The sequence below is a fragment of the Macaca nemestrina genome, chromosome 5 (genome assembly GCF_043159975.1).
Source record: "Macaca nemestrina isolate mMacNem1 chromosome 5, mMacNem.hap1, whole genome shotgun sequence".
Classification (NCBI taxonomy): domain Eukaryota; kingdom Metazoa; phylum Chordata; class Mammalia; order Primates; family Cercopithecidae; genus Macaca; species Macaca nemestrina.
The window spans coordinates 80914445-80935782 of record NC_092129.1 but is presented as its reverse complement, the minus strand read 5'-3'; the positions used below and the strand labels follow the sequence as shown (position 1 = coordinate 80935782).

At 43.0% G+C, this 21338-nt stretch overlaps 1 protein-coding gene across 1 annotated transcript in view; it reads right to left on the bottom strand.

The window, feature by feature from the left end:
- Positions 1–7069: 7069 nt before the first annotated feature.
- The window catches only part of PRE (prolyl endopeptidase), a 134730-nt gene continuing 120461 nt past the window's right edge, over positions 7070–21338 (bottom strand). The window contains exons 11-15 of the mRNA XM_011736419.3: positions 16955–17091; positions 13323–13417; positions 10031–10162; positions 9346–9502; positions 7070–7815 (exon numbers count right to left, since the gene is read on the bottom strand). Coding sequence (XP_011734721.1) covers positions 7521–7815; positions 9346–9502; positions 10031–10162; positions 13323–13417; positions 16955–17091 — 816 coding nt within the window. The 3' untranslated portion in view covers positions 7070–7520. The remainder of the gene's footprint in view (positions 7816–9345; positions 9503–10030; positions 10163–13322; positions 13418–16954; positions 17092–21338) is intronic.

Below are 21338 nucleotides of genomic sequence, written 5' to 3'. Positions count from 1 at the left end.
TGTATAAAGCGCTGGAGTAGAATCTGAAAGGAACAAAACTGGGAGTCAGGGAGAGCAATTATGAAGCATGGTGAGGATAGAGATACGTGGGTACATTTGAGGCAAATTTAGAAGGTAGAATTTGGTAGAACTTGCTGACAACTGGATTTAAGAAGGAAAAAAATCAAGACATCGTCCAGGCTTAGGGACAGAACGGATGGTAACAACTATTTGAGATAGGACACACAGGAACTTTATTTATATAAATTTTTATTATAATTTGTCTGAAATATTTTTCCAAAAGTGGTATTTAAATATGCATCTGAATTAAGACAAAAATACAACTTACCTTAAATTTTAAAGTAATCTTTAAGAGGGAAAAATAGTCACTGTATAGTGGAGAGACTAGGGAGACACCACCTTAACCAAGTGATCCAAATTGATGTCACCAGAAATAAGACATATGAACACCCTGTGCCCCCATTAGGACGCACTGAGAAGAGCACAACGTCACATCTGGGGTATTCTTGCTAAAACTGCATAACCTTGGCTGGTGCGCGGTGGCTCACGCCTGCAATCCCAGCACTTTGGGAGGCTGACGGGGGTGGATCACCTGAGGTCAGGAGTTCGAGACTAACCTGGCCAACATGGTGCAACCCTGTCTCTACTAAAAATACAAAAATTAGCCAGGCATGGTGGCGGGCACCTGTAATCCCAGCTACTCGGGAGGCTGAGGCAGGAGAATCGCTTGAACTCAGGAGGCGGAAGTTGCAGTGAGCTGAGAACGTACCATTACACTCCAGCATGGGTGACAAGAGGGAAACTGTCTAAAATAAATAAGTAAATAAATAAAAAATAACACTTAGCTTAAAACACATACATTGGGCCGGGTGCGGTGGCTCACCCCTGTAATCCCAGCACTTTGGGAGGCCGAGGCAGGCAGATCACAAGGTCAGGAGATGGAGATCATCCTGACTAACACGGTGAAACCCTGTCTCTACTAAAAATACAAAACATTAGCCAGGCATGGTGGCGGGCACCTGTAGTCCCAGCTACCCTGGAGGCTGAGGCAGGAGAATGGTGTGAACCCCGGAGGCAGAACTTGCAGTGAGCTGAGATCGCGCCACTGCACTCCAGCCTGGGCGACTCCATCTCAAAAACAAAAAACAAAAAACACATACATTGTACAGCTATACAAAACTATTCTTTTTTCATGTATATATATTTTTTTACTTTTTAAACCTTGTTAACTAAGACACACACACATTAGCCTAGGCCTACACGGGGTTAGGATCATCAATACTGCTCACTGTCTTTCACTGCACATCCTTCCAAGGTCTTCAGGGCCAGTGACGCTCATGGAGCTGTGATCTCCTATAACAGTGACTTCTTCTGGAAAACCTCCTGAGGGCCTTGCCTGAGACTGTGTTACGGGGTAGCTTTTTTTGTTTTTAGGAGTATCCTCCAAAATGATAAAATCCATAATATAGTGAACACATAAACTAGGAACAGCTGTTATGATCAAGTATTAGGTACCGTACGTACTTGTTTGTGCTAGACTTTTATACAACCGGCAGTGCAGTAGGTCTGTTTACAACAGTATCGCCACAAACACGTATGTGTTGCACTGTGACATTAGGGTGGCTATGATGTCATGAGGTGATAGGAATTTTTCAGCTCGTTATAGTCTTATGGGACTATCATTAAACAACGCAGTCGTATGCAGAAATGTTATGTGGTGCATGATTATGTCTTGGATGAACTGCAGAATTTCACACTCCAAGGCAAAGACCAGAGTAGTGATGGAGCAGGGGGTGGCCCTGGTGTTCAGGTTCCTGCATCTTCTGGGGCCTGAGGTCGCAGGCAACCTGGTCCTCTGGAAAAATGCCAATCACAGTGCCAACGCCTGAATGTCCTGGGGAAATAACTCGGTGCTACCTGTGTTAACTTCCATCATTTTCTCTGGAGTTTTAGGGTGATTATGTTTTGATGCTGACTTTGTTTTCAGGTTAACCTCAGTTTGACTCTCCATAGAGGTGACTGGAAGCTCTTTCCTTTGATGTTTATCAAAGCCTTTAATACACTGGAACTGGAAGACACTATAATATTTTGTCAATTAGATGTAAATCAGTTTCTAAATCATATATTACCATTATGACATTTTGTTTATAATTTCTGGGATTATTTGGCGTTAATAACCTCCACAAATGGCCACCAAGACGTTTTCTCTTGCATGGTAAACAAGAGCTTCCTTAGTCACTTCCTTGGCATTGAACGAACCCTCCCTGCCTGTGCCTCCCCCCTGCCTGCTTCTCAGTGCTGCGGTCATGTGGCTGCAGGAGGCCCTGAGCTACTGAGCAGAGCAAGGTCTGTAAGGTGGATGCAGGGCATATTCTCAGGACACCGTATCAGCAGGCCTGACATTTGATCTACAGGAGCAAACTCATCAGAGAGACAGAGAGGGACAGTTTTGCCTGCAAATGTGAACTCTGACCTAAAGACAGCTGCTCAAAATAGCCCTCATCCTCTTTGCGTAAAACTGATATGCAAGCGTTTATCTCAGTCGCCCTTGGTCACCTGCCTTTCTTACTTGACTCTGCAATTCTCCAGGTGGCTATTCCTGGATGGCACTCATCCAGAAAGGATCATTGCTCCTTTTTCTCTTTATTTCACTACCGGAGATTATTTTGATAACATTACGATTTACAAACCATAAAATTCATACATTTTAAGTGTACAATTCAATGACTTTTTTGTAAGGTTAAAAAGTTGTGCAACCATTACTGTAACGCAGTTTTAGAACATTTTCATCATCCCGGTTAGATCTTTATGCCCAAGTAGTTAATTACCATCTTCACTCCCAACTTCAGGTACCCACTAATCTACATTCTGTCTTTGTAGAATTGCCTTTTCAGGATACTTCACTTAAATATAATCAGACTATACACAGTCATTTGTGTCTGGCTTCTTTCACTTATAATGTTTTTGAGGTTCATCCATGATGTGGCATGTCAGTGATTTCTGTGATGGTGGGTTCCTGCTGCCCCCTGCCCCCAAATTCCTTAAAGGTGCTAAGCCACCTGCTCTTTGAATAACCCCCGCCGCTTTCCCCTAGGCTCTCCTGCCGTCAGTTTCCCACAGGGTTGTCGGGTCTCATCTCTCGGTGGCTTCACCTGACTGAGCTGCCTGCCTTCTCCAGCCTATCGTCCAGGCCCCGCCTGGCTCCCTGTTCCCCCAACACTGGCTTCCTGCTCTTCCTCCGAAGGCCCGGCTGGTTCCTGCCTCAGGCTCTGCCCACTGCTGCTGTCCCTACCACCCCCTACCAACCCCCAAATCTTTGCCCAGTGTTTGTCCCCTCATTCTGTTCGGGTCTTTGTTCAAATGTTGCTTCCTGAGGCACCCTGACCTCAACTCAAATAGCATTCCTTCTCTCGGACTATTGATTTGCCTCACTTTGTTTCTTCACAGCTCTTTTTATTCCTGTTTCTTGTTAATTCCTGAAATTATACTTTCTGTTTATTATCTTAATAGGCTCATGGCTATCGTAGTCTGGTTAAGCTGTTATAATAGCATAAACTGGTGGCTTATCAACAACAGAAATTTCTCTCTCACAGTCCTAGAGTCTGGGATATCTAAGATCAAGGCACTGGCAGGTTTGGTGTCTGATGAGGGTTGCTTCCTGGTTCATAGGAGACACCGTCTCCTGTGTCCTCACATGGTGGAAGGGATGAGGGGGTCTCTCCTTGGGCTCTAATATAAAGGCACCAGTCCCATTCATGAGGATTCTGTCCTCATGACCCGTCACCTCCTGAAGGCCCTGCCTCCTAATACCATCATTTTGGGATTTACGATTTCAACATACACATTTTGGGGAGGATATAAACACTCAGACAACAGCAGTAAGAGAGCTGTCTCAGCCAGGCATGGTGGCTCATGCCTGTAATCCCAGCACTTTGGGAGGCTGAGGTGAGTGGATCACCTGAGGTCAGGAGTTCAAGACCAGCCTGGCCAACATGGCGAAATTCCATCTCTACTAAAAATACAAAAAGATTAGCCGGGAGTGATGGCACGCGCCTGTAATCCCAGCTACTGGGGAGGCTGAGGCAAGAGAATCACTTGAACCTGGGAGGTGGAGGTTACAGTGAGCTGAGATAGCACCACTGTACTCCAGCCTGGGCCATAAGAGCAAAACTCCATCTCAAAAAAAGAGTGCAGTCTCCAAGGCCCAGCTCCTGGGGTTACTGCCCTGCCTGCCCACTTCCTGGCTGGGGGACTCAGACCTCTGCCAAATGGGGAAAAGGTATTATGTGCTTCCTAAAGTTGTGTGAGGACAAACATTCATCCACACAGAGCGCTTACAGCAGGTGGCACAGGGTAAACACGAGCAAGATAATTTACCATCTGTCTCCTCCCTGGAATATCAACTGGATGAGGGCAGGACTTTTTCTTTCTGCACCTTCAGTTCCTGAGATATGGAGGCAGAGAATGGCTCAATGTTCCTCCTTCATGGGCCTCAGTCCTCATCCCACTGGCCTGACCACCTCAATAGTATGACCTTTGCCTCTCTACAGCAACCCCCTCCAGCTTTCCAGCCTGTCCTTAACCTGCCTTTGAGTCGTTGCAACTCCTTCTGGGCATTAGCTGTGTGGCCTGCTGGGAACTTCCAGAGGCTGGTAAAACTGACAAACCTTGGGAGACTGGTGACAGGCTTCCTTAGTTGAAATTTATCCTTTTCAAACTCGTAGCACCATTTGTGTGTAGCTGCTTAAGCTTTAGTGGGAGTATTTAAGAAACATGATTAATTGGAAAGTTTTATAGTATTCCAGGTATGTACATAGTGAACATAGATGTGACTTTATCTTACTAAGGTAACAAATGCTCTGGTGTGTTTAGCAAGGCCTTGTGACAAAGCAGTGAGGCCACCTGTGCAACATGTACAACTATTTTTTTTTTTTTTTCAAAACAACACTCCTCAAAAAACTAAACATAGAGGTCCTCTATGATCGAGCAATTCCACTACTGGGTATAAATCCAAAAGAAAGGAAATCAGTATGTCAAAAAGATAGCTGCACTCCTGTGTCTACTGCAGCACTATTCACAATAGCCAAGAGAGGGAATCAGCCTACGTTCCCATCAGCAGATGAACAGATAAAGAAAATGTGGTACATGTATACGGTGGAATATGATTCAGACATGAAAAAGACTGAGATCCTGTCATTTGCAGCAACATGGGTGGAACTATGGTAAGTGAAAAAAGCCAGGCACAGGAAGACAAATATCGTATGTTCTCCACTCATGTGGGAGCTAAAAAAGGCAGAGGAAAGGGAGGATGAAGAGATGAATGGGTACAAATATAGTCTGAAAGAAGACCTAGTGTTAGATCAGTAGGGTGTCTACAGTTGACAGTAATCTGTGCATTTCCAAATAGCTAGAAGAGAGTAATGATAAGATGACCCAAAGGGCACAGCACAGGATACAGAAAAGTGGGATTGAACAGAGAAGAATCCCTTAGAGTTCCGGGTTGGAACCCAATCTCGTCTTATTTCTAATGTTTAAAGCTCCCCACACTCCCCAAAATACCTTTAGTTGGTGGGATTATTTATCCTGTTAAAATCTAGATACAAAAATTAGGTTGGAAAAGAGAACTCCTAACTGGAGGCCAATCATGCTAGGCATTAAAAATGTATTACTGTATTCCTCACCATCAGTTGCTAAGTGACATTTGAGAGTTGAACCCAGTCGTGACATCTGAAGCTCAGACACTACACACTGTATTTTCTGCTGTGAAGCAGACCTCAGAAAGTATGGTTAGATTCTGTGCAACCTTCAAAATGCTCTGGACTCAGTGGGTACAACTCAGCTATCTGTACTTCACACAACACAGCTAGCCTAGGAAAGAGGCTGCCTTTGGCTTGACTGTGCAAATGTATTTTCTTTTTTTTCCTGCCATGCTGGTCAGCAGTTACACCGAAGCTAGCTAGTATCAGCTTCTGAGTAGATGGTGATGATGATGGAGTCTTGGTATGCAACACTAGCTACTGGCACACTGTTTCCAGAGGGCTTATGGTGAATCATATGTTCAATGACAGCTGTATTAGGTACAGTACTAAATAGTAATGGAAAACATGATTCCAGAAGAGAAACACCAAGCCCTATAGCTGTCTTTCAGTATGCTTGGTATGCAGTGATATGCTTGATAGAAAATGGTATGTCTAATTTTGGACCATAACTTGAAGTAGAGAATGAGAGAGCGCTCTTAAAAGCACATACATGTACAGCTTGGAAGATGGGACTTACTTGGAAAAGTACAAATTATTGGAATAATGAAGTAAATCTTTTAAACTATTTTATATAACGTTAAGATACTATATAAAATAATTTTCATATCTGATAAAGCAAGACAAAGGGGAAAAAAACTGTTTCAAGTTAGATCAGCATTTCCCAAACTGATATTCAAAGGAACATTGTTTCATGAGATGTTAAAATATATGTCTTGAAAAAAATTATATGGATGAAAGTTTAAGGAATAGTGTATCTTAAAAAACTTCCCCCCGCCCCCCCCCCCCCAAGTATAACTATTTCTATTTCCAGGAGTGATCTATGCAAGAGAAACAGCTTGGGAAATGCTGGAATTTCTGACTGTAAGATACGCTTGGATATATGTATCTGGATAATTTACTCATGTGATCTCTTGGAACCAAGGATCCTTGGTTCCAAGAGTTCCTTGGGGAACTCTGATTTCTAGGAATACTTTGTAAACAAATCAAGACACAGACAAATAGGTGAATAATCTGAATTTTCCAGTCCAGTGATTTTTGAAAGGAGGCATCCAAACCAAAAGATCCCCAGATCAGATTTTTACCCAACTAAGTGGTTAGTGTTTATGACAGTGAACCCCCTCTGACAGCTTCATCGCCTCTAACAAGGGAGATGGAGTGGCTGAACAACTTCTTTTCGAAGCTAACAGACATTCTATGACTTCACTGCTTGGAAAGTAACTTGTTGCAGAAAGGTGAAACGCTTTATTCTCACAGAAAACTCCACTTCTGGAGTTGGCCCCTCAATATGAAGAAACCGGAAGTAAAGCCTGTCATTCTTAAATAACATTTATTATTGTTGCAAAGAAGTCTTCTCCATGAGAACATTTCTCACATTTATTTAAAGATATAGAGGTTATGGATATAGAAGCAAATTTCGCTGAGGTGTTATATATAAGTGTGCCCGACTATGATCCTTAATTCAGCAATCTAATATTCACAATGTGTTTGTTGCCATTTAGCTATTTATCCAAACATGCCTTTAAAAAAAAAAAAAAAAAAACCACGTGTGCCTAGACTGGGTGGAAAAAGAAACGTCAAGGGCTTGCTAAAAAGGAGAAGCCTAAAAAAGATAAAATTCCCACAGCAGTTCTGTTCAACTGTAGTCTGTGAGTGCAGGAATAATGTTCCCGTGGGGAAGCATTATGCCCAGTGGTTTCTCGGTTTGAACGTGGGAAAGCCCTTGAGGTTTTCTGTCGTTGCCAGGAGGAAGCAGGAAACTGTTTATGGAATCCAGTCGATGTTCAGGCACCGCGCTATGAACGCAAACATGTCTGAGACTTCCTCTATCACTTTGGCTGTGGGCTTCCCTGCCCCATGGCCCGCCTTGGTGTCCACGTGGATAAGCAGGGGGTTGCTTTGCTTCCTGCTGCGGCCCACGATGTACTGAAGGGTGGCGATGAACTTCAGGGAGTGAAGAGGGACCACACGGTCATCATGGTCAGCAGTGAGGAGCAGCATGGACGGGTACTGGATGTCATCTGCTTCCGGTAACTTCACGTTATGCAATGGAGAGTATCTGGAAGGCAAAAACGCCTTTGTGAGGCTGGAGAGCAACAGTAGAGTTTTATGGCACAGGGACGTAGGTAGTTTACTAGCAATGAGGACTGTTGTTAACTAGTATGTGAGTGACTACCACGGACTGTGCTTGCATTACCATTTAGGCCATGACTGGCAAGGGTTCCTGGAAACTGGGGAGCTGTGTCACTTATGTGGCTCCAACTTTGAAAGACTGTAAGAAGGAATCTCACAGGGCTGCTGAAACAACGCAAATCATAGGCACGCTTACTGTCAAAAAGAAGTTTTAATGTCTGTTTACTCATTGTTATCAGCATAGTGGTTGCAGGATACGAGGGAAGTTGTATAGGATTTCAATAATGTTTCAAACGTGTAGCTATATTGAGCATAAAAGAAGTTTAACTGTACTTGAATATATTCCTTTTTTTTTTTTTTTTTTTTTTTTGAGACAGGGTCTTGGAATGCAGTGGTGTGATCCTGGCTCACTGCAACCTCTGTCTCCCAGGCTCAAGCCATCCTTCCATCTCAGCCTCCCGAGTAGCTGGAACTACAGACATGCACCACCATGCCCAGCTAATTTTTTAGAGACAGTGTTTCACCACATTGCCCATGAACGACTGGTCTTGAACTCCTAAGCTCAAGTGATCTGCCTATCTTGGCCTCCTAAAGTGCTGGGATCACAGGTATGAGCCACCATACTCAACACTCTCTTCCCCTATTTTTGACCTACCATTTCAGGAGCATATATTCTTTGCTTAACTTAGAAAAGGAGATCCCATATATGGATAGAAAGTATAATAATACCTTTTGATTGCTACAGTAACAAATTACCACAAATTTAACAGCATGAAGTAAGTCTCAGTTGGCTCAGCTGGGTTCTCTGCTCTGGGTCTCCCAAGGTCAAAGTCAAGGTGTTGGCTGGTTGGACTCTTACGGGGAAACTCTGGAAAAAACCTACTTGCAGTCTTGGGATGTTGGCAGAATTCAGTTGTGTGCGGCTGTGGGACTTAGGTCCTGTTTCCTTGATGGCTGTTGGTTAGGGGTTGCTCAAAAGTTCTAGAGGTCCGCTTCCTCCATCGTCAAAGCCGGCAATGGCAGGCTGAATCCTTTATATATGCTTCCAATTTCTTTGACCTCCCTTTTTGCTGCATCCCTGACTCCAGCCAGAGAATGTGCTTAGCCTTTAAGGGTTTGCATGATTTGGGACCCCTCAGGTACTCCAAAGAGCAGCAGATTAATATCCTGCTCCCTCACAGCAAGCAGTACCTAGATAAGTGTCTGAATAACAAGGGTAGGAATCTTGGGAGGCCATCTGTAGAATTCTGTCCTACCACATTTTTGTAGTTTGTTGCTTTTGTTAAAGACTATATTAAAACAAGAAAGACAAGTAGGTATTCCTATGTCTTCTCCAGTAGATTATATGCAAATGCAAGGCACTGAAGGTGACAAGGCTCAAGCACTAATCCTGTGGTCACTGTGTTCAACTTATATATATGTTGTTAGTGGTTTAATATAGTCAATAAAACCTTACTTGACAAGCCATTCAAAGTGTTGTTTGCTGTCCGAGCACCCATAATCAGTGGTCCAAGCATGGCCAATGGTGTATTTATGAAACTTCAGCATGTCCATTACTCCAACTTGGGCAATAACACAACCAAACAGGTCAGGTCTCTGATTTGCACAAGCAGCTAAAAACCCAAGGTAGAAAGAAAAGGGAGGCAGTCTATCATTAAACAAAGCAAGGCAATACTTACAAGCTTCCAGAGCCCTGGTTGCATTTATCCTCAGAGCATAGGAGGAAACCATCAGAAATCACCTGCCCAAAGGCTCCAAAGCTCCCCAGCCTCTCCGATATCTGTCAGAGGCGTGGGGATTCTCATCAGTAATAGAGCGTTACTCCCCAAAGTGAATGTTGAAAAGCTTGAGGACTTTCTGGAAACCCTGTATCCCCTCCTCCCATCCCCACTTGCTTTCACAGTGATAAGGGAGACTAAGGGACTTGTTCAAGATCTCAGGACCTGCCCAAGGCAGAATAGGGTCTCTTTGTATGTCATTTATCAGATGCCCAAATACAAATGGTACAAATAGGTTTTGCTCTCCTTATGCCACTTTGTGGTCCTATCCACCAAGTAAATCAAGAGCTGCCTACAGATGGTGTATCTGAAAACCCCAAGAGGGCTAACTAGTAAGTACAATGAATAAAACCCAGTACTTACCCACTAAGAGGCCTCCATTTGAACCTCCATTAATAGTCAGCCTCTTGGGAGATGTGTAACCTTCCTTGATCAGATACTCAGCAGCGCACTGAAAGTCATCAAAGCAGTTCTGTTTGTTCGCCAAGATACCACCTACAATGTGCCAAAGTGGAAGAAAGTTAATTAACAAAACATAAAAATCAGTTTAAAGGGAATTCAAATGATAGGGCACAGTTTCAACTACTGATTAACTTAAAAACCACGGGTTAACACTGCATTTAAAAAAAAGCCTCAATTTAAGTTCTGTTATGCACTGTGGAAATATATCATCAATACCACAATGCTAATCCATATGGTGGATCTGTATTTTTCTAAAAGCCTCTAGAACTTAAACAGGAAACGCCCCAAAGGGAACAGATGGTTGGTTCTAAGAGAAGCATGATAATGAAAGGATAGCAGCATGGCATCACAAGGAACCTGTATTTTGGGAAGCTGAACTTACAAGTATAAAGCAAGACCTGCAGCAGTGTTTAGTCCTCTGGGTTGCACCCGGCACCCGAGTCGGAGCTGGCCGTGGGAGTGCTCATGCCTCCCCTCCCTGCAAAGATGGAGGTGGAAGTGCTCTGCAGAGGCACGCTTCCCACCCCACCTCTGCAGGAGTCTGACATGGTCAGGGATGGGGAGAAAAAAATTCCCCAGTCTTGCTCTCGGTTGTTAATGGAAAGAACCAGCAGGAATTGGGTGGTGAGGCAGTGCTGCCGCAGAGCATCACATTATGGTTTCTCAATTCTAGAATGAAAGATCTTCAACATTTCCCCAGAGAATCTGGGCTTTATCATCTGCAAATCATTCCAGTGTATTAAACCAAACAAATTACTTGGAGAAACATTTACAGGGCCATGAAATATCTATAAGTAAAGGCCAAAAGTCAAAAGCAAGTCCTCAAAGGAACAGATGTCTGAAATCACTGCCTTTGAAATGAACAAAGACCAGACACAGATCTAATTAGATATTTGGGATTAACCACTTCTGCTGAAATTTAATTAAAGACAAAGCAGTGCTACTGAAATGTTTTTCATATCAAAACAAATGTTAAGATTTCAGTAAGAAATTACCAGTGAATTTAGAATAGCTAGGATTACTTAGTTACCAGGAATAACAGTATTTTGGGTATATGACTATATTTTAAAAAGAGCATTAAATTTTAAAGTCAATTAACAGAATGGAATTCAGATTTACCAGTGTTATATCCTAGGCTATAACTGGAAAAGGTCTATTTCTGGTCCTTTCATCATGGCCTAAATTTTGAGGAACTTTATAAATCAGTCTAAACATAGTCTACTGTTAGCCTTAGTCCCAAGACTGGAAAATAACTTGGTTCTAATTAATAAAAGAATGAGAGAGCAGACCAGGAGTAAAGTTACTCTTCCCTATCAGAGCATGGTGGACATCTGATGACCAAAGGGGTTTTCTGGAGAAGAATCCAGTTCTTTCAGGAGAGGATCCCAGGATCAGGGGACCGTGAGTAGGGGGTATGGTACATAAACTACATACAACTTAAATAAGAAATCAGGTGAGTCAAGGGGTTCAGAATTAGCACACATATTTGGGATGTAAATCACACATATGGTATACAGAAATTTTATCCTCTTATCACTCATCTTTTAATATCAGTTTCACAGTATGATTTTAGTGTAAAATCTAATATCAGCTCAAAATTATGCAACGAATTCTTTGCAGTTTCAAAGATAGTCACAGTCAGTAGTTTCTGGGGATGATACCTGGCAATGGTGGACCAGATGGCCAGCCAGGGGCACTCACTTTCACTAAGGTGCACTTGAGAAGTCTGCTGTCAGCCCCTGCGGTGCAGGTTGGATGCCCAGGGGTCAGGCCTAAGCCTTTCCTGCATACGGTACCTAACAGGTTCTTTTTTTTTTTTTTGAGAGGGAGTCTGGCTCTGTCGCCCGGGCTGGAGTGCAGTGGCCGGATCTCAGCTCACTGCAAGCTCCGCCTCTGGGGTTTACACCATTCTCCTGCCTCAGCCTCCCAAGTAACTGGGATTACAGGCGCCCGCCATCTCGCCCGGCTAGTTTTTTGTATTTTTTAGTAGAGACGTGGTTTCACCGTGTTCGCCAGGATGGTCTCGATCTCCTGACCTTGTGATCCTCCCGTCTCGGCCTCCCAAAGTGCTGGGATTACAGGCTTGAGCCACCGCGCCCGGCCTTCCTAACAGGTTCTTATGGGAATCTCTTTATAGGTTTATCCAATCATGTTTGCTGATTTGATGCAAAAAAATTCCGGAGCCTCAGGTTTGGGATGGCGTAGGAAACAGAAGGGAGGCACAGCTATCTGAAGGGTGGTCTCTGATACTGAGGAGATCCCTCTCACGTAGAGCTGCTGACCAACCCCAAGCACTGGGGGCCATGCTGGTGTCAAGATTGGGGGAAGCACAGAGCTGGTGGAGGTGAAAGTGCTTTCCCGTGTCCTCCCTCCCCTAAAGACACAGGACCAAGACAAGTGAAGAACCTCTTCAGACCACTGGTAAGTCTATGAATTCAATTTCAGATACACAAAAGCCTGGGTGAGGGGTGCTCCACATAGAAAGAAGTGGAAGAGATGTGGTTTTAAAATACGATCATTCAAAAAAATTGTGACCATCTGGGGTATAAAGTTGGGTATTAGTCAATCAGCTACAATACATGCTTCAGGAGGCCAGAGAATGGAGATGGAATAAAACTAGAAAAGAAAAATCACTGTTTTTATGTCTAAAACTCACGCACAATAGAGTCACAGCAGCAATGCTAGGAGGATGCGATTTCTCAGCAATGCCGGGAGGATCTGAGAAATCCAGCAGGAGGATGCCCACACTGGGAACAGAAAGCTCCAAGATTGCTCCTTTCTCTTAAGAGAAAATGACCTGCCTTGACTTCTGTTTCAAGACAGTCAACTCATGCTAAACTATAAAAACAAGGCTAACAGGAGACAGCATAAATACCAAAAAGCTCTCCAAGATTCACTCCTGACAGTGATAATTAAAAACACAACCTATGAGTTAAGCCCCAAAATAACAGGGAATGCTTCTGAAAAATATGTACTTCATCTATTTATTGTAACAAAAGAAAATAACATCTGAAAAGAGTGAGTTGTTTTTAAGGGGGGTTGGTGCCTAAATGTGTCTGATAATATCCTTGTTTTTCATTCATCTAGCCAGAAAGCTTTCCTGCTTCTGACCCGCTCAGCTCATTCAAACAGGAAGGATGAGCACAACCTTAGCTTTGATGATGTCAGACTTGTGTTTCTGTAAACACCTCACCTTTATGCCACGTCTCTCCATATTCGCCACCTCCTCTGATGTTGGCCACTGCCAGGATACCGCCCATGTGTCTCACGAAAATAAGCCTGGAAACACTGAGAGGCAGTAAAAACAGTTAACCTTCCATTAACTGCCTAGTGAAGACCATGCTCTCTCTCCATCTCAAAAAAGTGCCCAACAACACTCTGAGTAATATCATCAAAATAGGAGCTTGACATTTCTTTTATTGCTTGATTAAAGTGAAAAATACGTAACTTCCTATTAATGCTTAACTGCAAAGCTAATATATATACATATTTTTTGAGACAGAGTCTCACTCTGTCACCCAGGCTGGAGTGCAGTGACACAAACATGACTCACTGCAACCTCCATCTTCCAGACTCAAGTGATCCTCCAGCCTCAGCCTCCTGAGTAGCTGGAATTATAGGTGTATGACACCATGCCTGGCTAATTTTTGTATTTTTAGTAGAGACGGGGTTTTGCCAAGTTGGCCAGGCTGGTCTTGAATTCCTGACCTCAAGTGATCCGCCTGCTCTGGCCTCCCAAAGTGCTGGCATTACAGGCGTGAACCACTGCGCTCAGGCAAAGCTAATATGTTTTCATGAGCATTCAGTGTCTTCTTTTTCTACATTGATAAATATTTCACTACACAATTCATAATATAAACAGAGAAAAAAACAAAACACTGCCAGCCCAGGCATGAATGGTGCTGGGCTCACAGGAGGACCTGATAATAGTCCTTTTTATCATTTTTTGAGTTAACTTTCTCTAAACTAAGTTGGAAAAAAGAAAAAGCTTTTTCTGGAACATGGATTTTTAAACATGTTTTCCAGTTCTACAGAAATTTCTATGGTAAATTAGCCAACACAGGGTATGCAAGAGGTAAAGGAGATCAGGAATAGAGTTATCAGGGCTGGAGAATATTTTCTAAAGATAAGCAGAAGAAACTACAGCACAAACCCTCTAGGAAACAGCATTCAGTCCTTTGGAAAATTTGGATTTTGTTTCCCTCTTCTCTTTCTATGGCGACCCTAAAAGTACTGAGTGACATGCTGTTAATTAAAATTAACTGTGCTTTGAGAACTATTTCGGAGAACTGTGTCACTCTTTTAGTAACTGGGGAAACCATGGGCTTCTATATACTGAAGGCTCTCAATGGTTTGAATGCTAATTTCCTGCGTATTGAGGATGAACAGGAAAGGTCAGATGAGTTAGGGTAGATGTATCAGGCCATCCAACCACACCTTATTAGCCAAACTGATGTCTGATCACTTGGTCCTCTCTTCAAGATTTTCATGCATCTCTGATGGTCTCTCCTGAGACTATTATTAAATGCACTGGGTTCTGGGATGAAAATGGCCCCAGGACTCATCTCTTGAATCCCAACGGGGCAGGCTTAATAAATGCTTGTTGCCCAAATGAACAAAGACAAGTGGTTTTAGCTACAGTAGATCCACTTGGGAATCAGTGTTGTCTTGATCCTGGCCCACCTGCTGGGACCCAGGGAATGGGGCTCGAGGTGACTCATTGTCCACTGATGAAGCACGCATTCACTGCCCCAAACTCGAGCATCGCTGTGAGGTAAAACTGAAGCCTGCATTTTAATACTTCGAGTGATATAAGGATTAGGTTAATATAATACACCCCAACATTTATCGTCGTTTTTATTTTTTTTTCAAGGGGCAAGGTTGCTCTACCTGAGGCTTGCATTCTTAGACTAATAATGTCAGAGAATAACATGGCATGTAATACTAACACACAGATATCAATATGTTAATATTACATATTTGTTATTACAATCATAACAAATCTTGTTGCCTGGGAAACTGGAAAGAGATGGGAAGTCCCCATATCTGGAATGTTGCCTGGTATATGGAGCTGTCAGTATAGAATGAATGAACAGCAACCGTTATGACACTTTTCTAACTAGTTTCCCTTCATTTGCTCATATGATGATGCCACATATATCTTTCGAAAATACTGCTCTACATCGTGATTGTACACAAAGCCTCCCATCAGCTCCTTGCTAACAAAAGGATAAATGCTAACTCTTCAGCCAGTTATTTGAGGTCCACAATTTCATTATAAATCACTTGAGGGCAGGCATCATATTTCATACTTCATTAAATCTAAAATAATGAGCTTCTACAGATATTGAGTGCTCAAAACAAAGTACCAGTGTTCTTGTATTCAACTTCGGGACAGATGGTTGAATCTATTCTGAATTTATGTCCTAGTAGTCACCAGTCCATGAATCTCTTCCCAAACAGAAAAGATCCTGGATGAATCTGTGAATCAGATTTCATATGGGGTTCTATTTAGAAGTTGGCTCAAAGCTAGTCTTGCTGGTGGGAACCTCCTTGTTTTTATTAAAAGTGCTCAAAGCAAATTCCATTTTATACTAGCAATGGGATATTAAAATCAAGTTTGCAAATAACAGAAGATATTTATTTATTTATTTATTTATTTATTTATTTTTTTTTTTGAGACGGAGTCTCGCTCTGTCGCCCAGGCTGGAGTGCAGTGGCGCGATCTCGGCTCACTGCAAGCTCCGCCTCCCGGGTTCACGCCATTCTCCTGCCTCAGCCTCCCAAGTAGCTGGGACTACAGGCGCCCACAACCGCGCCCGGCGAATTTTTTGTATTTTTAGTAGAGACGGGGTTTCACCGTGGTCTCGATCTCCTGACCTTGTGATCCGCCCGCCTCGGCCTCCCAAAGTGCTGGGATTACAGGCGTGAGCCACCGCGCCCGGCAACAGAAGATATTTATACCAACAATCGCAAACATATAAATGTAGAATTTTCTCCCTGAACGTAGTTATCTGGGAAATAATCACAGAAACAGCACACAACAGTCTAAAATAGATGATGTAACAGAGTACACAGAAAACATTTATGGCTGAACGTTAAGACAGTCTATTTTAAGACTCTGCTGTTGAAAAATATCATCAGCTAAGAAATCATTCCCTCTGAAGAGAATACTGAAGGTAGTGTGGTGGCAGCAAATGACAAACACTGAAGAAAGGAGCTTCCTTTAAGACCTCGATTAATACTAATCTTCTGTAGTCATGCAGCCATAGCCTCCCCATCCAGTTCCCAAACAACCTATTACACTGAGGACATTTTTGGTTGTTTTTCAAAATTAGCTTGTAAATGATTCTTCAATTCCTGGTCAAAAATTCAGATAATTAACACATAATCCTGCCCATCTATGAAAACAAGCAGCAAGAATTTTGCAGAACTGTATTTTATTTGAGATGGAGTTTCGTTCTTGTTGCCCAGGCTGGAGTGCAGTGGCGTGATCTTGGCTCACTGCAACCTCTGCCTCCTGGGTTCAAGTGATTATTCTCCTGCCTTAGCCTCCTGAGTAGCTGGGATTACAGGGATCCGCCACCACATCCAGCTAATATTTTTGGTATTTTTAGTAGATACAGGGTTTCACTACGTTGGCCCGGCTGGTCTTGAACTCCTGACCTTAGGTGATCTGCCCGCCTTAGCCTCCCATTATAGGTGTGAGCCACCATGCCTGGCCAGTAATGTATTTTAGAAAGTTGATTTAGTAGAGCACTCTGGTTTGTTTCCACTATATGGAAAAGATCAAAGACTAGCACTCTGAGTGTGTTCTGAGCTCACCTGTAGTTGGGTGTGATGGATATGTTGAAGCCGCCATAGCCATATAAGAAAGCGGGATGAGAGCCATCCAATTTTATGCCTTTTTTATGCACAATGAACATTGGAATCTTCGTACCATCCTTGCTAAGGTAGAAAATCTAGAACATAAGAAAGCAGAGTATAAGATTTAGCATTACTTAGTAAATACTGCATGCTTTTAAATGGGAAAGATAGTAAATTCTCTCTTTATGATGTACAGTAGCACAATGAAAACCTAGCTCCTCTAAAGGGCTATTTGGTGAAGCATCTTTCAGTTTTTATGGAGAGAATGTAGAGCAGTTTAAAGAGCCTGCATTTGAAAACAGGGAGACCTGCATTGGAATTCTTATTCCACAACTGTCTTGCAGGATGCCCTTCACATATCATTTATCCTCTCCCAGCCTCAATTCTGCATCCCCACATGTGGCCGTTGTGCCCACCTCTCCGGGCCTTCCTGAGGCACACAGAAAACAGGCTTTCCATTCTCTGCTCCTTCTCATCCCTCTCAGTGCTGGGAGGGGCAGATTTGCCATCCTGCCAAGCAACTCAATCTAGTGAGGCTTATATTCCAGAAACCAAATTTCATATTCAACTTCCTCTCTAAATGTTAAGATGCTCGACGTCATTTTTCTATGCTGAACTACTAAACAAATGCTAGCAGCAACAAAACTTATTAGCTTAGAAAGCTGATGAGGAAAAACATAGAAATCCTATTATTCCTGGTTAAACAAAGACCCTTCTCTCCACTATTGATAAAGGTTCATAAAGCCTTCTAGAATCTGGTCTACCTCTGGCAAGTTCAAAGTCAACATCTCCATATCCTTTTGGATAAAGGATTTAAAAAAAAAGGCACAAGGAAGGGAACATTAAAAGTTAGTCAACTGATAAGCCATAGAATAAATAAGCCACAAAAAGCTGATAATGCTTTTTTTCCCGAAAGAAAGCTGTGAATAGCTTTCTCTTTGTGTAAACATGGTGTTTTTACCCCCAAACAACCCCTGGAGAGTGCCCCAGTTTGGAATCATCTTGTTGACCTTATGTTCCAGTCATGGGCATAAGCCTTTACACTTCATGTGACCTGGAGCCATATTTTATCCATAACTTTTTAAGGTAGCAGTTCTGTTGCGCAAAGTTGCCACAAAGTCCATAGAAATAACCATGGGGGTGGGGGAGGTGTGTGGAGGGGCAGAATGGGCAGGGATGCAGATTTAGAGATAGGAGTTAGAGGACCGTGATAAATGCCTGCAATCTGGTAGTTTTCTGAAACCTGCCAAGAAACAGTAATATAAAAAGCATTTGTTTCGGACTCTGCAGAGAAATACTGAGAGATACATTTAAATTTGGCATCTGAGGAATCATGGAGAATACTCTTCAGAGTTCAAAATTATCAGAGGGAATACAGTTTTATTTAAAGTTATTTAGTGCCAGTTAGCAGCCACCAATAGAATGTAACTGTGTGGGTAGGTACAAGTAAACACGGAGTAAGAGGAACAAGTTCCAAGGGACTGGCTGGGATTAGTGAGCTAAAATACATAGCCTTCAACTCAAGAGTTAGAATTCAGAGCACTATACCCACAGAGGCAACAGCATCAATGAGCGAGCGAGCAAACCATCTCACATGAGGCTACCTTCACTGAATCATCTGTTCAAAAACTCAAATTCCCTCCAACTACCCCCAGCTTCTCATCTAGTTTCAAATCCAGGTGCAGCTCAATTCTCCCCAGGCTGACCCCTTCTCATGTACCTTGGTCTTCACGCAGCCAGCTGGACTGATACACTCTTCATCCCGGCTAACTGACTCTCAGACCCTCCATCATTCCCAAAGTGCTCTATCTCTTGATGCTTCATGACAATTCAACTTCCTCCTCCCATCTCACTTTTCTTGCTACCACCTGTAAGATTTCTAGTACCTGAAAGCCAGCCTGCAACTCACTTATCTGACTCCAGGACAAAGGCATCCTTGGAGAATGCCACTGAAAGCACAAAGTTCCCATTATCCCCGTAGTTGCAGAAATATATCCAAGCTTTAAGTTGGCGTGGTCCTAATGTTAAAAACAATATTTTGAATGCAGTCCAAAATGAAAGAACACTGTGAAGATGACTTAATTGTGGGCAAGAAGACTCCTTACAGGAAGTTTCTGTATTTTAGTCTTGAAATAAACATACAGGCATACCTCGGAGATATACTGAGTTTTTGGTTCCAGACAACCACAATAAAGCAAATAAGGCTATAGTTGACATACATTCCTCTGATGGATCTGGGTAAAGTAAATTGAAAACCTTCTAGAAAGGATTCACCATTCTAGATACCATGAAGAACATTCATGATTCAAGGGAGGAGGTCAGAATATCCGCATTAATAGGAGTTTGAAAGAAGTGATTGTAACGCTCACGGATGATTCCGAAGGGTTCAAGACTTCAATGGAGGAAGTCACTGCATATGTGGTGGAAATAGCAAGAGAACGAGAATTAGAAGTGGAGCCTGCATATGTGATTGAACTGCTGAAATCTCACGATAAAACCTGAAGTTCAAAAAATCAAATTCCCTCCAACTACCCCCAGCGAGACCAGCCTAGACAACATGACATGGCAAAACGCTGTCCCTACTAAAAACGCAAACATTAGCTGGGTGTGGTGGCGCGTGCCTGTAATCTCAGCTACTTAGGAGGCTGAGGCAGAAGAATAGCTTGAACCCGGGAGGCGGAGGTTGCAGTGAGCTGAGATGGTGCCACTGCACTCCAGCCTGGGTGACAGAGTGAGGCTCTGTCTCCAAAAAAAAAACCATAACAACAAAACATGAAGAAAAGGCCGGGCGGGGTGGCTCACACCTGTAATCCCCGCACTTCGGGAGGACAAGGCAGGAGCATCACCTGAGGTCAGGAGTTCAAGACCAAGCTGGCCAACATGGGGAAACACCATCTCAACTAAAAATACAAAAAAATTAGCTGGGCGTGGTGGTGGGCACCTGTAATCCCAGCTACTTCAGGAGACTGAGGCAGGAGAATTGCCTGAATCCGGGAAGTGGGGGTTGCGGTGAGCAGAGATCTGGTCATTGCACTCCAGGCTAAGCGAAACTCTGTCTCAAAAAAAAAAAAAAAAAAAAAGAAAAAAAAACCATGAAGAAAGGAGTATGTGAAGAGACTGGGAACTTTTTTTTTTTTTTTTTTTATCAGTAGGAGAGTCTGTCATTTGCTAGTGGGCACCAGCTTGACTGGAGACATTTGATCTAGATTTTATTATGAAATTCACTTGCAAATCCCAGGTTTTCCAGGACAAAGAGCGAGTGTATGTAGCTCTCATCCTTCCCTCGGCTATGAGGAGCCATCTTCTTAGGGAATTGCGACTTGGAGAAATATAAATGGGTCACTATAAATTATGTCAATGAAAACTAACAAACCTAAAAGGTCTACCTGGTTCTTGAGGGCTTTTTATATGAACTGTTTTTTTGTAAGGGACACAAATTAATATCAACTAAAACCAGACGTTTTCCCAGAATTCTTGATCATTTTAATACAAGTCTCTGTACTTCTCTTTACCTGGGTCTCCTGTGATTTCCCTCAGTGACTAACAGTGAAGCCTGTCCAGCATCCTCACCTTAGAGATGCCTGAATGCCTCAACACCAAGACCTTAGTTTCCACCCTACCCTAGCTGCTGGTTCCCTCCAATGTTTGCTGTGTGTCTCTTATGTGCCAGGGACTGCACTCAGCCCTGATGTAAAGAAGGCGAGATGCATAATTCCTGCCCTCATGGGACTTAAGAGTCTCCTGAGACAAACCAATAGCACGATACTCACCCATCACCTTGGTTACACCTTGGCCCTTAGAGCCTGAATTTCTTCTGCAAGGAACTAGGACAACCCCCCTTGGGGCTCCAACTTGCTCTTTTGCCACTTCTGTCATTTCCTTACCCCTGGGGTATCTGCCTTTATTTTTTAAAAAACTCTTATGAAGACATTCAGTTCTTTATATTCTCTCAGGCTGTCAGCATCGCTTGGGCTTTCCTGGCCCAGCTTGGGACCCCTGGGCAGCTCTTTAAATGTCACTAAGTCTGGAACTCCTCTAATTCTGACCCAAACCCACGGGATTCCTTCTCCTCCCCTGGGCTGCTGGACACTCAGGAAATGGCAACTTGCTTCATTACAAATGAATACTTGATCTCAGCTGGCTCTGAACTTACGTCTTACGTCTTTTCCTTCCTCAATGTCTTCCATCTTTCCCCACTTAAATCAATTCAAGAGTAGTTTCCAATGTCTTCCTTTTTTTTTCTTTTCCATTTCTGACAGCACCATTTGCATCCCTACTCTCTGCCTCTGGCCTTGCCTATCCCTCATAGGGTCCATCTGCTTGTAGCTCCTGGTAAAGTTTC